The 14,979-nt window shown below is 37.8% G+C and overlaps 1 protein-coding gene across 2 annotated transcripts; it reads right to left on the bottom strand.

Moving 5' to 3' along the window:
• Positions 1 to 5,119: 5,119 nt before the first annotated feature.
• Positions 5,120 to 11,945, bottom strand: LOC114250374 (phospholipase A2). Of its 2 annotated transcripts, none has more exons than XM_089733756.1 (5): positions 11,716 to 11,945; positions 10,448 to 10,622; positions 9,393 to 9,552; positions 6,582 to 6,734; positions 5,120 to 6,366 (listed from the first exon to the last, which is right to left on the bottom strand). In XM_089733756.1, exons 2-5 carry the CDS (start codon positions 10,587 to 10,589, stop codon positions 6,276 to 6,278), a joined length of 546 nt encoding a protein of 181 aa, XP_089589882.1. In that variant the 5' UTR covers positions 10,590 to 10,622; positions 11,716 to 11,945; the 3' UTR covers positions 5,120 to 6,275. The 2 variants fall into 2 exon arrangements, with proteins under 2 accessions (XP_089589882.1, XP_028040028.2); XM_028184227.2 differs by having other exon boundaries at positions 5,121 to 6,366; positions 10,448 to 10,654; positions 11,716 to 11,944.
• Positions 11,946 to 14,979: the final 3,034 nt, after the last annotated feature.

Raw genomic sequence — 14,979 nt, 5'->3', positions numbered from 1 at the left:
ACCTACAGCGCCCTCTATAACGTCTGGAACCGAACCAACAAGCAAAGACAAGCCGCCATATTTGTCATTGTTCGGCTCATAATGATGGATGTAGCCCCAGGAAGACATTATCTGGACTTCGGACGTCTTAGGAAACATAATACAAATTTTATTGGAAGGTAAAATTTCTATATTATGTGTTCCGTTTGACGTCCGAAGTCCATTATGAGAGACTGTTTGTTATCTCCTGGTGGCTTGTATTTGAAATAAAATAATATATATTTAAAAAGCAACAATGTGACTTATTATGTTTAATTGAAGCAAAGCTTGAATTAAGCACATAATTTAAAATAATTGAAGGTAGCCGTATAATATTACCCACTTAATTCAAATCGACCTAATACGATTTAGGACGAAAATACTGAGAAAGATTTCTCAGAATTTATATCAGTGTTTGATGCATCAATAATATATTATGTTTTTGATAGAACTTTCTAAAAGTATGTTCATGTTATCAGTTAGCTTTAGCTAAAATATCATTAATTTGATAATTTCCTACCCAGTTTAAAGTTTTCACCACCGCTCTACAACTTCCAACTGAGGCCTGAGTCTCCTAAAAAACTTTTTACCCAACTACTAGTCATCGCTGTAGTAGCTGGCTTAGTGGAGCCTTTAGTTGCTAAGAATAGATTACTAAAATTTCCTCTGGTTTGCTGTGTCATATTCACTAGATTGCGTAGCCAGAATACTGTATCGATGTATTAGTCAGGAGCAGCCACGAATGTCCAACTGGACTGTTGGTGTAAAGATGAATTAGTTTTCGACCCAAATATGGGTAATTTAAAAAAAAGGTGCAGGCTTTGCCAAGGAAATAGATTTCAGTATGTGTTTCACTATCGGACTCGAAGCTATTTTTATACCCGATATAGTTTCACAAACGGACGCTATAACAGACTTATGAACTAGAATGGTCCGGTAGGAGAGACCATGAGATAAATACAGATAATCGAGAAATCTAGCTACATTTGCTAATTCGGGTACACGAGAATTAATACTATTTTCTTGACAAAACCTTACCCCTTATTCTAAAAATGAGCCAAGCTTTCAGGTGTAGATTGCTGACTTGGGCTGGCGGTAGCATTATCAGTGTCCACCAGACTGATGCTCAGTTCTCTGAGCTTCACGAGTCGTTTGAGGGCAGGTGATTTCAGGTCTGGCCTCCAAAAGGGCTTCTTGCACTTGGGTACCACTAGTATGTACCGACCTGAGGTTGAGTTGAGGTGGTCCAGCACTCTGGATATCAGACTGAGCGGCGGAGACGGCCATGCTAGTCAGTAATGCCAAGATCTAATGAACGCGTTGTAGAGGCAGGCGTTCGAGTTTTGCTTTGATGGGTGGACGAGCTCACAGCCCACCTGGTATTAAGTGGTCACTAGAGCCCATAGACGTCTAGAACGTAAATGCGCCACCCACCTTGAGATATAAGATCTAAGGTCTCAGGTATAGTTACAACGGCTGCCCCACCCTTCAAACCGAAATGCACCACGGCAAAATACCTACTCGCGCGGACTCACAAGAGGTCCTACCGCGAGTTTCAATAAGTCTTGAGTAACATAGTTTGTTATCCATGAACGGTCCGAGACGCGAACAAGTCTATGTCTGGTGTTTCCCACAGGTTGAATAGCCTAGTGGTTGCTTCTTCTATGAGAAGGCTTCGGTGTTGTACAGTCCCGGTGGTAAGTGGTGAGGGATAAGTACAACTTTGAGGTGGTCTATTAAAGTTAGCAATTTTCCAGTCAGATCTAGCAATTATCGTGACCGGGCTCCTCCCTCGTTCTTTATGTAGGAAAATACTGATACAAGGGCTCCCCACTGAATGTCCGACGCGTCGGTGATGACGTGGTTCGTGGCCATTCTCTGTGGATGAATCGGTATCCTCTGACTTTCTCTAACCACCAATCCAGCTCTGTACGTACCTCGTCCGAATACTGCTTTGGTAAATGAGGATATCTCCTGAGCTTGTTGCTGTGATACTGCAAGGACTCGGCATAGCAACTTTCCCCGTTGGGTGATGAAAGTCGCAAAGTTGAGATATCCTAAGAGGCTTTGCGCCTGCTTTAGGTTCCAACTGCCAGCAGCAAATCGCACGAGCAAATTCTTGGGCAGGGACTTTGTGTTGGATTTGGTGTCCCATACGATTCCCAGAAAGTCTATCAAGCTCGTCGGTGTCATAACCGGTCGTTTATATGGGTGGACGAGTTCACAGCCCACCTGGTATTAAGTAGTTACTGCAGCCCATAGACATCTACAGCGTAAATGATGCCACCCACCTTGAGATATGAGTTCTAAGGTCTCAGTATAGTTACTTGAGATTCCAACACGTCTTTTGCCCTTGTGAGAAGTTACCGTCGCCCATGGACTTCAGCAACGCCAGGGGCAGAGCCAAGCCGCTGCCTATTGCTTAATTCTCTCCACAAGCCTCATTTAAAGAAGGACATGTCATAGCGCTCGGGAAACACCGTGGAGAGAGCTCATTCCATAGCCAGATGGTACGTGGCAAAAAATACCTCTGGAAACGCACTGTCAATGAACGCAGCGGTTCCAGATAATATGGATGAACTCTGCTCCGATGGCGGGAGGTGCTCTGCCCTGGTGTACAAGCGAATAACCACTAGTCGCAGACCCTTCTGAAGTGTTTTGGCTATTCAGTTTGTCACTGAAGCAAAAATCCATCCGCGGTGGTGCAGCTAAGCCGAATGGCAGACATGTCATTTGAAGTAGACGACCCGGATAACTGATCCCGAGAAACCTGCTCAATCTGTTGTAAAACTTAGGAACTCGTTGATGGTGGAAAAGGTGAAAATGACTTTCATGTACTTGTTAAATGCCTTGAGGTTGAAAATTGTTCGATTCTTTCATTAGTCTTGGGTAGTATGAAAAGAGGAAATATGAATGACGGTGTCGGGGGTGCGGGTTCTAAAACTCTATTGAATTAAATTTTGAATTTTGATTGACATCAAAGGTGACGGAGTTTGATAGTTTGCTAAAACATCCAAGTTTGGAAGAACCAATGGACATGTTTTGTTTAAAGGTATTTGAAAACCTGTTATTAATTTCAATATTACGTTTGGTGGATCGAGTCCAGGTGCTTCGCTATAGTCCTAGACATCCGCCTGAAAGTGCTGTTGGGTAATTTATTTTTATTTCCCGATTTTCGTTCCTCTTTGTACTTGTTCCCCCTCCCCCCGTTTTTCTTGCTTAGGAATTATTTGGATAGCATCGCTCGGAATATCTGTTTTCGGCCTCTTTAGATGTATTGGAATGTGGCCTAGCTCGACATGGCTTTGCATTGGCAGTACAAGCCGAGGGTTCCGGCGATGTGGGCCGGATGCGAGTAGCAGATGGTGCCGTTTTGTCATTTATCAATACCACCAATCTTCTGTATATATGCCAATAATAAGTTGGGGTTAAACATATAATCACAAGATATTTTCTCTAAATCTTCCCTGATATATCTATCCTTTAATTTCATTAAGAGGTATCTACGACATCGTATAACCTCGGTTCGCTTACCGTAAATTATTTGAAGAATATCGTTAGAAACTTTTATAGCCGAAATAGTTACCAAATAGCCGTTTCAACTTTTCGTAAATGGCGGAAGTATTAAGCTGAACAACCGCTGAATTTGACCAGTCGGCAAGGTTTGCATGGCAGTATAACGCATTTGTTCTGTGCCAAGATAGCATTAGATAACGCAGCAAAATTTAACCTCTGTATAGCGCACCGCATTCCAAGTCGGCTAGTCAAATCTTTATATATCTAGTTCGTTTATAGAAACGCTCAAATCTCAAACCTACCCGCTTCTGGTAACGGACGGTCTGGTAGCGGACGTAAAAACTGTTCGTCGTTGTCGAATTTCGATTAGAAGTTGAAACCAGATCAGACACTTTATTATTATAAGATGTTGGTATTTGTAAGTGTAAAGGCGGGACCACTGGTGCACGACCAGCAATAGCATGATTCGAAGTTAAAATATTATTCACATGACTCACCCATTATTGAGACAGTAAGTCAAACCTTTTATTCAGATCTCGTGACCAGTCACGCTTTCGAAGTTTTTTTTGCTGGTCCCTCGTCTTTATTTTCCGACGGACCCGAAGAAATATCCCAAGAAGTCGAAGAACTATCCTCACTTAAGTTTTACTTTGAAAAGGCGCGATGACCTCGTCACTCATTGTAGAGTCTTGGAGGTTTCACGAAACGGAATATAATCATAACACTTGTTTGAAACAAACTTTCTACTTTAAATCTCGAAAGTTGCTTATAACATTTTAAACTATTAACTTTTTTTTTTTTTTTAAATATTAACGACCGCACGTGGGAAAAAACGACGCAACAATGACAAATATGGCGGCTTGTCTTTGCTTGTTGGTTCGGTTCCAGACGTTATAGAGGGCGCTGTAGGTGGGACTTAGGAAACGGAAGTAGTCAAATTTAGCGACCTGAAGTGGAAATCATACGATGTACTCTCATAATGGACTTCGGACGTCAAACGGAACACATAATATATAGATACTTTGGTGTACAATAAAGCAGACGCAATCAATCATTTAAATTAAACCATGATTTCATTTATACAATGAAGTAGTGATAAGGTACTTTTAGCAATCACCGAATTAAAAAACAAAGGTGCAATTTCAAAATTCGGTAACGAACATTGGCAGTTTATAAATATATTTTAAATGCTGCATGCTTCTATTCTAGAAGCGGTAATATTCTAGAATCAAGCCTTTTTTTTTTATAAATTGCTGATAGTCTTGAGAGGCTATTTCAGCTTACCCTAGCGTGTGCAGGTGAGCTCACGGGGCTCAAACCGGAGAGTTGCTAACACTGACCCTAGCAAAAGCAGTGCTTCGCAGAATCTACCACCGGGTCGGAAACGCGACTCACTGAGAAGATCCGGCGAGAAACTCAGTGGGCTGTGTCTGTGGGAAATCAAGCCAATGGTATAACGAAGTATATAAATCCTGACATATCTAAAACGTAGATCACCGGGTTTAATTGATTTAACTAACTCTCTAGAGTTATCAATTTGGTGTTATACTCGTAATAATGATAATATTAACTTCACACAGCTGTCACAAATGAGCAAGCAATAAATATAAACATCGAATGCTAATGACCTTAAGTTTGCCAAGGTGCCATTTCGTCCCAGCGATTTTAAATAAACTACTTTTTCGTTTTAAATTCCTTCACTTACGTATAGTTTATATTTATGTTAAATTAAATCACATTTTGTATACTTAGATTTTCATTTTATTCATCTATCTTCAGAGTATAATTAAATTATTTAAATTCTCATGATAATCTCATTTAATTGTTAACATCCTTTTTTCCTCGTTGATCAAACAAATATTAAAAAAATACTCAATTCTTTTTTAAACAATAACACAATCGATTCTACATAAAATAAGTTCTTATTAATTATTTATATATTTATTATACAATACATAAAATAATATTGAGTTATAATTTATTATTTTTTCTTAATAGACTAGTCAACAAGTGCCATTTGGACCAACTTTTTTCAGCATGCTCGGAAAATCATAAATAAGGTGTCATTCGATTCGGAATGGCATCTAGATGATTTTGAAAAAAATGAAGCTCCGCTTGCAAAATTTGTAAAGTTATTAACAATTAACTTAAAAAAGGGGGGGGGGGGGGTTAGTTTTTTGCAAATATCTCAAAAAGTAATAAAGGTTTTACAAATTTGAAAAAATATTCAAAAAGAGGAGGAAATTTCCTAAAAAAGTCTCGGTTCCTGAAACTGTAAGAACAATATTTAAAATTTTCCCAGAGGGATGAAAATACGCCGAAAACGGGTACTCGGGCTTGGACAAGCCACGCCCACTTTGGAAACTTTAACAATAAACATTTTTTAAACATACTAAATATGAAAATAAAAAATTTAAAAAATCAGGCACTAACTTAATAAATGAATGAACAATAATACGCTTTTTTATTACTTTTTGAGATATTTGCAAAAAACTAAACCCCCCTTTTTTTTTACTTAATTGTTAATAGCTTTTACAATTTTTGCAAGCGGAACTTCATTTTTTTCAAAAATAATCTAAATGCCATTCCGAATCGAATGACACCTCATTTATAGTTTTCGGAGACTGCTGAAATAAGTTAGTGCAAATGGCACTTGTTGACTAGTCTATAACGGATATAAGAGAAAAGAATAAGAGAAAAAATCCTGCACTTTCCTGGAAGTGATTTCAGTAGGTTCGTGTTCACTCAGAGTACCCCTTGACGTCGAACCACTGGTAGATCTGTTCGCTCTTCTTATCGAATTCGTACTCCAAACAAATTGGCATAAACATGCTGTAATTAAAACAGATTGTATTAAGAACCTGTTTGAGTCCACGCCGAATGTCGGGCGGCGGTTAATTAGCCGGACCCAAATAAGGCTTCACTCGAAGAACTAAGTCTCTTGCAAAAGCACTGCCGTGAAAGGACGCGGGACCTCACCATGTGTATTTTAAAGACCCGAGCGGAGCCGGAGCGGGCCGCTAGTCTTTTGTAAGCTTAGTACTCACCCTCCGTACATCTGGCAACCTACGACCGGGTAGTCCTTTCTGTAACACTTCGTTCCAATAGTATCGAAGTACGTCATGCCAACTGTATGCGATATATCCGTATTAGCATTTTTAAGACATAGCCGAAACTTTTCATCACATTCACAGCTTAATCTGAAAAAAATGAAATTATTTTAAATTAAATAATTTATTACTGGTGGTAGGACCTCTTGTGTGTCCGCACGGGTAGGTACCACCACCCTGCCTATTTCTGCCTCTTTGAAGGGTGGGGCAACCGTTGTAACTATACTGAGACCTTAGAACTTATATCTCAAGGTAGGTGACGGCATTTTCGTTGTAGATATGTATGGGCTTCGGTAACCACTTAACACCAGGTGGGCCGTGAACTCGTTCACTCAACTAAGCAATAAAAAAATATATTTTTTAACCTAAAGCAGTGATTCTCAACCATTATGCCCTTTTGTGAGCCGCCGAATTCTTAAAATGTGTAACCAAATTTTACAATCAAAATCATTATCATATTGTTTTACACTGTGTCCTACCACTATAGATAAGTGGACGATTTTTATTTGTGCAGCTTACCTTTCTCTTTTCTAAAAGTTGAGAATCACTGCCCAAATGCTTCAATGTCGGCCTTTAAATTTGTGTCTGGAGCTGGGTTGTAACTAGTACTGTTTTGTAGTTATTTTAATGACGTCAAATTCGGAAAACATTTCATTCGATGACTAAAGAAAATAGGTTATATTTTCTGGCATTAATTTGAATTATGTAGCTATCAGCGATTAGAAGTAATTTGACGAAAATCTTAGTCAACTTGTTGATTATGACGAAGAGCTCGACGAGCGAACTAACCCATAGATACAGCTTACTGAGCTCTCCATGAATCGTATTCTGAACTAGTTATAGATTCGGCGAAGCGCTGATCTTGCTAGGGCTAGTGTTAGCAAATTCTCTCGGGTTGAGCCCGTGAGCTCACCTACAGGTCCGGGCGTAGTTAGGCTACCAGCGAATAGGTACAGGAATAGAATGACAAAAATATGAAAGGTATCAATATTAATTTAAAAAAAAAAATCGTTTAGTGATATCCTAGCTCCAAGCGATAATGCTCGTTTGCCGAACAAAAAAGTTGCTGGAAGATCTTCCTTCGCCATATATACCTAGTCAGGTCATAAATTCTGTCACATGTTTAATGTAAAATAATTGAAACAAGTTTATTCATTATGTAACCATTTATATACCAAAATGAACTTAACAAAACATAGATTCTTATGACACTAAAGTTTATTCAAAATGACCTCCGTGATTTTGAATACAGGCCTTCAATCTGCGCGGCCAGTCGTCTATCGCAGCACGAACGAGGTCCATGTCAATATCGGCGGCTGCCTTAATTAAGGATGTCTTGAGTGACTCCAAATTGGGATGAGGCTTTGAGCACGCCTTTTCCTCCAAGTGTTGCCATATCTTGTAATCTAACGGATTCAAATCTGGACTGGAGGAGGGCGTCTTCGTGCCGGATGAAGTCGATTTCACGCGCCGCCAGCCAGTCTTGTGTGCTCTTCGCTCTATGAGCTGGCGCCGAATCTTGTTGGAATACCCAGTGCCTGTTATTGAACATGGTATGAGAAACAGGTTCCACAAGGTTCGTCAGGACTGTATTTTGATACACAACTGCATTCGTTTTTACACCTTTCTCACAAAAATGTACCTCTGTTAAGCCCCAATAAGAAACTCCCAACCATACCATGAGCGAGGATGGAAAATGACCTCGTTGGACACGCGGAATACGGTTGCTCGCTTCTTCACTACTGTGTGCGTACACCTTATCATTTTGTTTGTCGTAGCTCTCTTCTACGGTAAAAATTTTTTCATCCGAAAAAAGAATTTCCCGATATTTTTTTCCCGCGTACCGCTTCAACAAAGCGCGGCATCTCTTCAGTCTCGGGTCCATTAGACGAGCATTCAAACGATGTCCTGTTTTTCTTCGATATGCCCGAAGCCCTAAGTCTTCATTTAACACCCTTTTCACCGTGGTTCTGCTTAACCCCATCTGAAGAGCCAACAGTTTCTGCTTACGTTTGGGATTTCTTTGAATTCGCGCCTTCACAGCTTTTATCACTGCTGGAGTCCTAACAGACCGAGGGCGACCACTTCTTGACCTGTCATCTACACTAGAGTCTTCATTGTATCGTTTGATGGTACGATAAACGAATCTTTTGGTCATATTCAAATTTTTCAGTATGTTAAAAATTTGAATTGGCGCGTAACCGCAACGATGCAACGCAATAACTACAACACGGTCTTCTTTAAGCGTCCACTCCATATTTAAAAATTAGTAAAATTCTAAAAGTATATACATTTTTATTTTCATGAACAATTCGAAATTCGAATTCAATAAACTTTTTTGTGGCCAGCATTCAAGAAAAGTTTTTACTGTGTGACAATACTTATGACCTGACTAGGTATAATAGGTTTTTGGAAAAAGTCTTTTCGCATTATAGTATGTATGAACTTGTAATAAAATCTCTTTGGCTATACTATTATATTTGTATCTGACTGGTTTAGGTATTATTAAAAGTTTAAATTTTAAAGAAGATAATTCCAAATTCAATTTAGGAAAATGTGTGATTTTCATTTATTTTTCGTACTCTCAAGATGAGTGAATCTTATAAAGAAAAGTTATCGAATAAAATGGTACCTGCATACTTTAGTTAAATGTAAATACGGAATATTAAAAAAATGTTATAAAATTTTCTTAAAAAATGCGAAGAAACTTTTTCCCCAACCTATTATTTAAAATCGTTAAAATATTACCTGGCATAGAAGCCGTCATTGGTGAGACTGTGCTTGGTCTCCCCGGCGGGTATGAGGTCAGTGCAGTGATCGTGCTCCCGACAGCACATGTCGGTCTCCCACTCCGAACCCAAATCCTCGTAACTCTCTGCCACATGTCCTGCACCACACCACATTGTACCTAAATTTCATAAATAACCTTAAAGCTATTGAAGTGGTAGTATTATCTTCGTATAAATTGATGGTGGTGGTGGTGAGAAATTTCATTGAGACTTCAATCTCATATCTCAAATGCTTTCTCATTATCCTCGAATCTCATATAAGCTAAATTTGTACTATTTGTAGGGTGTCGTGAGCCCTCCCGGGTAGGTACTACCGTCCTGCCTATTTCAGTCGCGAAGCAGTAATGCGTTTCTGATAATATTAGTAGAATTCGTTCCTCAAGATGGATTTATGGCTTCGGTTACCACTTAACGCCAAGAGGGCCGTGAGCTCGTCCACAAACACAGTAATATGAAATTAAAAAAGGACAGCTTGACGTTTACGATTACTTAATGTTTCTTTTACCGATTATATTAACAAAAATTTAATAATTAAAAAAAACATAATCTTATATCTTTAAACGAGCAATTCTTGTGTATAATAAATATTTAAATAATCTGTATCTCGGAAACGTCTCCAACGATTTTAGTATACAAGGGATTTTGGGGGCGAAAAATCGATCTAGCTACGATTTATTTTCAGAAAATGTTGTTTTATTCGTGTTTTCAATCACCTGTAACTATACTGAGACCCTTAGAACTTATATCTCAAGGTGGGTGGCGCATTTACGTTGTAGATGTATGGGCTCTAGTAACCACTTAAGACCAGGTGGGCTGTGAGCTCGTCCACCCAAAAAAAAGATAATCAACTTAAACATTTTTTTTTTCTAGAAAGAAAATTACAAATAATATATAATATAATATCAATATGTAATTCGTATTTAAATATATAATTTCTAAAAAACACAATTTATAAAAAAAAAACAAGAAAAGCTCGTTCATCCTCTGTTATTTACTAAATTAAAGAATGCTCACCAGGGAACACAAAGTTGCTTTCGTATAATATAGCGCTTTGAAAACCAAAAATATCCGGATCGATCCTGATCTCTGCCGCTTTGTTAGTGTGAACGGCGATCAGAACAATGAGACCGCATAAATGAGCGATCACACGAAACATTTCACAGGAATTCTTTATTCGATGCTTCAAAGGCTTAAATAAATGTCATACAGTAGTAATAGTTGCTGAAACATGTGAAATACTGAATAACTAAGTTAACCGAATACAGTTTTAATTCATTACGTATTTCTTTCACTTCCTGTGACGTCATTTGTGTGTATTTGTCAATACAATAGGGGTGAGCCGAGGAGTAGATGATTCGCCTTAATTGATTTCAATATGCATTACGTAATTAGATTATTGCACTATTTGCTAAACATCGAATTTATATCAAAAATATTGTCCTCTTCATTATTTAACAATATATCGTAACATTACGTCGTACACGTCTTCTTTATACATGTTACTTTAGAAGAGTACATCAGTGAAGGTTTCGTGATAGTACTATCAACACAAAATGGGAGACATGAGGGTAGTTTGAACAAATTTATTTTTTGATACATTGGACTTTTTGGCGGGAACGCGAGGAGTGAAGTTGTGTGATTTGTTTTATTTTGTCTATTTAGTGTTTATTCAGATTTAAATGTGTAATAATTGTGGTTTATTAACTGTTTAATATCTGTGAAAGTGCACAAATGTGAGAAAATGAAACAAAGCCGCTGGACGTAACTTCTCGGGAACCTCCAAAAAGTCCACTGAAAAATCTTAGTAAATGACCACCATTTTACTGAGATTATATTTCATCTCATATGATCTCATTTAATTTCATCCCATTTGATTAATGTCTCAAATTAATCATCTTCATTTCATTTCACTCCATAATATCATTTTTCATAAAAATATGAATATACATTAAAATAAGACATGACTTAAAGGTCTCAGTTACCAGGTCATAAAATCCCTTAAAAAAATTAGATACATTGAACAACAATTACAATGATATCGGATATTACTAGTGAGTTAAAACAAAAAATTACTACTATTTTTATAATAATGTCATTCAAATTTTACCTTCCGAACACAAAAATATTCAAAACATACCAAACGTACAAAATGATTTGCAAAAGATTATAACAAAAAGTCACATAGTAATAATTATTTTATTTTAAGATGCCAAGAAAATTAATACTAACGCTACTGAAATACAAACTGTTTTATTAAGGAAATAGTAGACATTATAATATACCTTTCAGTTCATTTTCAAGACAGCAGAGTTAGTGAGCTCGTCAACTACACTACGTCCATTCTGCTATTCATCATCTGTATGTCCTTCTCTTGTGACCTTTCTGCTTCAGTGTATACTGAAGAAATTACTGGTTGTTGCAGATTTTTTAGCGTTTATTTATTAAAATGTTTACACCAGGTCGAGCGTCCCAGTTCTTCCACCCGCGACCGAACAAAATATGAGATATTATTTAAAAATAAAACAATACATCCACGTAGTTAGTGATAATAATGTTTGTTCTTTTGAAAACTATAAAGAAAACACAGCTAACAAAATATTTACTCTATTTCAAAGGACGACACACGATGAACTCTGCAGAGGTTAGCTTCGTACTTTAAACTCGTAAAGTAATTGTCACTAAAATTGGAACTTTTAGTTCTCCTTTTTCTGATTTATCGAAATTTAAATTGCAAAAATTTAAACTTCGAGTTTTTGATTATAATTTTTTTCGTAGGTATAGTTTTTATTTAGCACTGTCTGTGCGTTGTGAATAATCCCACCTGAAACAAAAAAAAATCAGTCGTCTCGGAAAATGATGCACCAGTTATTAATATATGTATTATTATATGAATCGGTCAGTCGTAGGGACAGCACCACTTTTTCTCGATCTGCATTACCCAATTCTCCCAAATAGTATCTTACTACTCTTCGAATACAAAATTTGAATTTCGTAACTTCTTTCGACTTCTAACTTCAACTTCTTTCTCGTGCATTCTAATACAAACGGTTTCACGGGTTTTATCGTGTTATTGTCTCTCTTCTTCAACCCGTGTCCACCCAGTGCTGAGTGTAGGTCTCTTCAAATGCACCCCATTATTTTTGTCTATTTACAAGTTATTATATTTACAATAAGTAACGAGTTATTATATTGACAATTAATAACTTGGCATAAATAATAACGGGTATATTTTATAGCTTTTATCAAATAAGTGGTGGTAAATAAGCGATAACAATTATTATTTATAAACGTATATTGTGGGCAGTTTTAAATGTGTTGTGTTCATTATATTATTATGTATTTGGGAAAATACAGGCGAGAGCCGTAATTAAATTTGAAAGTAGAGTAAACGAAACAAAAATCAATTCACTAATATAATTACAAATTATTATTATAATTTATGGGTATTTGCCTGCCTCCTCTCTGAGAATCAAGATTAGCAAACAGTTACTTGATAATTTTATTTTCTCAACCAAACATCTGCGATTTTTCGTACTAATTGAATATTTTCAAAACAATTTGAAATATTATTCTAACGGAAAATCGAATCACCTGACATAATACAGTATTGTCAAAACTGAGTAAGAATCATCATACAAACCGCGAACCAAATCGCGAAATGTCTTTTATGAAGATACGAAATGAACAGAAATAAATTCTATAGCATTCCAATGATGTAACTTAGAACTCACTAAAAGTTGAATTAAATTATTAATATTAGATTAACCAGGTGTTCTTGTGTGTGTGGTATGTGTGTGGTGTGTTTTGAATGAATATGATATTTGAAGTCGTCGTGGCCCAAAAGGTAAGGCACCCGTTACACATGCACCAAGCGATGTGACTGTGTCGGTGTTCAAATCTCGCAGACAGGTACCAATTTTTCTAATGAAATACGTATTTACCAAATATTCACGAATGACTTCTTTTTTTTTTTGATTGAAGGATTACTGGTGGTCCGGAGGCCTTTCCAGTTTCACCAGGACAGGTGGGCGAGCAAAGGCTCAGCCAGAAGGGGTGGCATTTGCTAACAGCTGCCCGAGCGCCTCTGAAGGAGACCTAACAGCCCATGCGGCTGCTTCGCGAATGAATCTACTACCGGATCGGACTCGCGACCCGCTGAGAAGATCCGGCGAGAAACTCAGCGAGCTGATTCATGGGTTAGGTTGCACGTCGAACTCTTTGTCGAGTTCGACGAGTACGGTTACCGGGGTCCCTAAGCCTGCTCCTAGTGTTAGAGCTGAAGGCGTCTAGTGCAAAGGTTATTGGATCTGATGGATCCGTAAGGACGTGTCTAGGGCGTCGACGGTGACTGAATGACTTCTACGGATTCTCGCCAACCTTCAACAGATCGTCAGTCCACCTTGTGGGAGGTTTATCCATGCTGCATCTTACGGTAATATACAGGCAGCGTAGGTCGTTGTGACGAGGCTTAGGCGAGCCTATATCCCCGGTAATGGATGTTTGTGGACTGAATGAAAGAAAAAAGGAGCGTTCCACGGCAATGGAACAATGATTTGATGATCAATTGAGCAATGTTTATTATCAAATTGTGCAATTACTGGTGTTGAGTCTTCTTGTGAGCCCGCGCGGGTATGAACAACCACCCAGCCTATTTCTGCCGTGAAGCATTAATGCGTTTCGGTTTGAATGCTGGGGGTTTGAATACACATTGTACTATAAAACTGAGACTTGTTTCAAGGTGGGTGGTGTTATTTACGTTGTTGATGTCTATGGGCTCCAATAACCAATTAAACAGTTGAGCCGTGAGCTCGTCCATCCAATAAGTTCTCCTTTGACATAACCTGTCATTAAAAACGCTTGCGAAAATATAATGGTGTGTGTTGTGATATGCGTGGCGTCTGACAACCGCATACGCTACGCTATCCAAATACGAACATCTGTGAGTTTGTTTGTCCGCAATGAACTTTAGAACTAATGAACCGATTTTAATAAACCATCGCTCACTGTGTCGAGTTTGATCCAACTTGAGAGACAGGGTAGATAGTTTTTATTTAAATTTATGACCTTAATATGATGTTAATATTTTACTTTTTAAGATAATAATCGCTCTACCGAGCAATTTGAACCGCTCGGTGTAGGATCTTCCCTATGTATTTAGGCCTTAAGTGCTTAGTTCGTGATTAATGTGTTCGCGCAACTTATATGTCGCAATGAAAACGAATATTTTTAGGGCTTGAGGAGAAGTATTTGTCATAGTCCCTTCAAGGAAGGATATACGGCCGTGATTAGTTTCCACAGGGTGTTGTTTTCTCTCACAATCAGAGCCTAATTTACTTTCTCATCGATTCATCGATCATTTGAAATAAAATTCAGTTTACGCTTAATTATTGGATATGTACATGTTACTGTATTATAATAAATAATATCCAGTTATTAATGGTGAACCAAAATTTTAACAATAACACGCTTCGGCTTGTGGCATAGGCCGTGACCTTAGATAATGTTAATTTAATTAATTTTAAATCAAGACAATTTTGTAATTTATA

The sequence above is a fragment of the Bombyx mandarina genome, chromosome 16 (assembly GCF_030267445.1).
Source record: "Bombyx mandarina strain Sakado chromosome 16, ASM3026744v2".
NCBI classification, from domain to species: domain Eukaryota; kingdom Metazoa; phylum Arthropoda; class Insecta; order Lepidoptera; family Bombycidae; genus Bombyx; species Bombyx mandarina.
The sequence above is the reverse complement of the archived record's forward strand: the minus strand, read 5'-3'. Positions and strand labels throughout refer to the sequence as shown.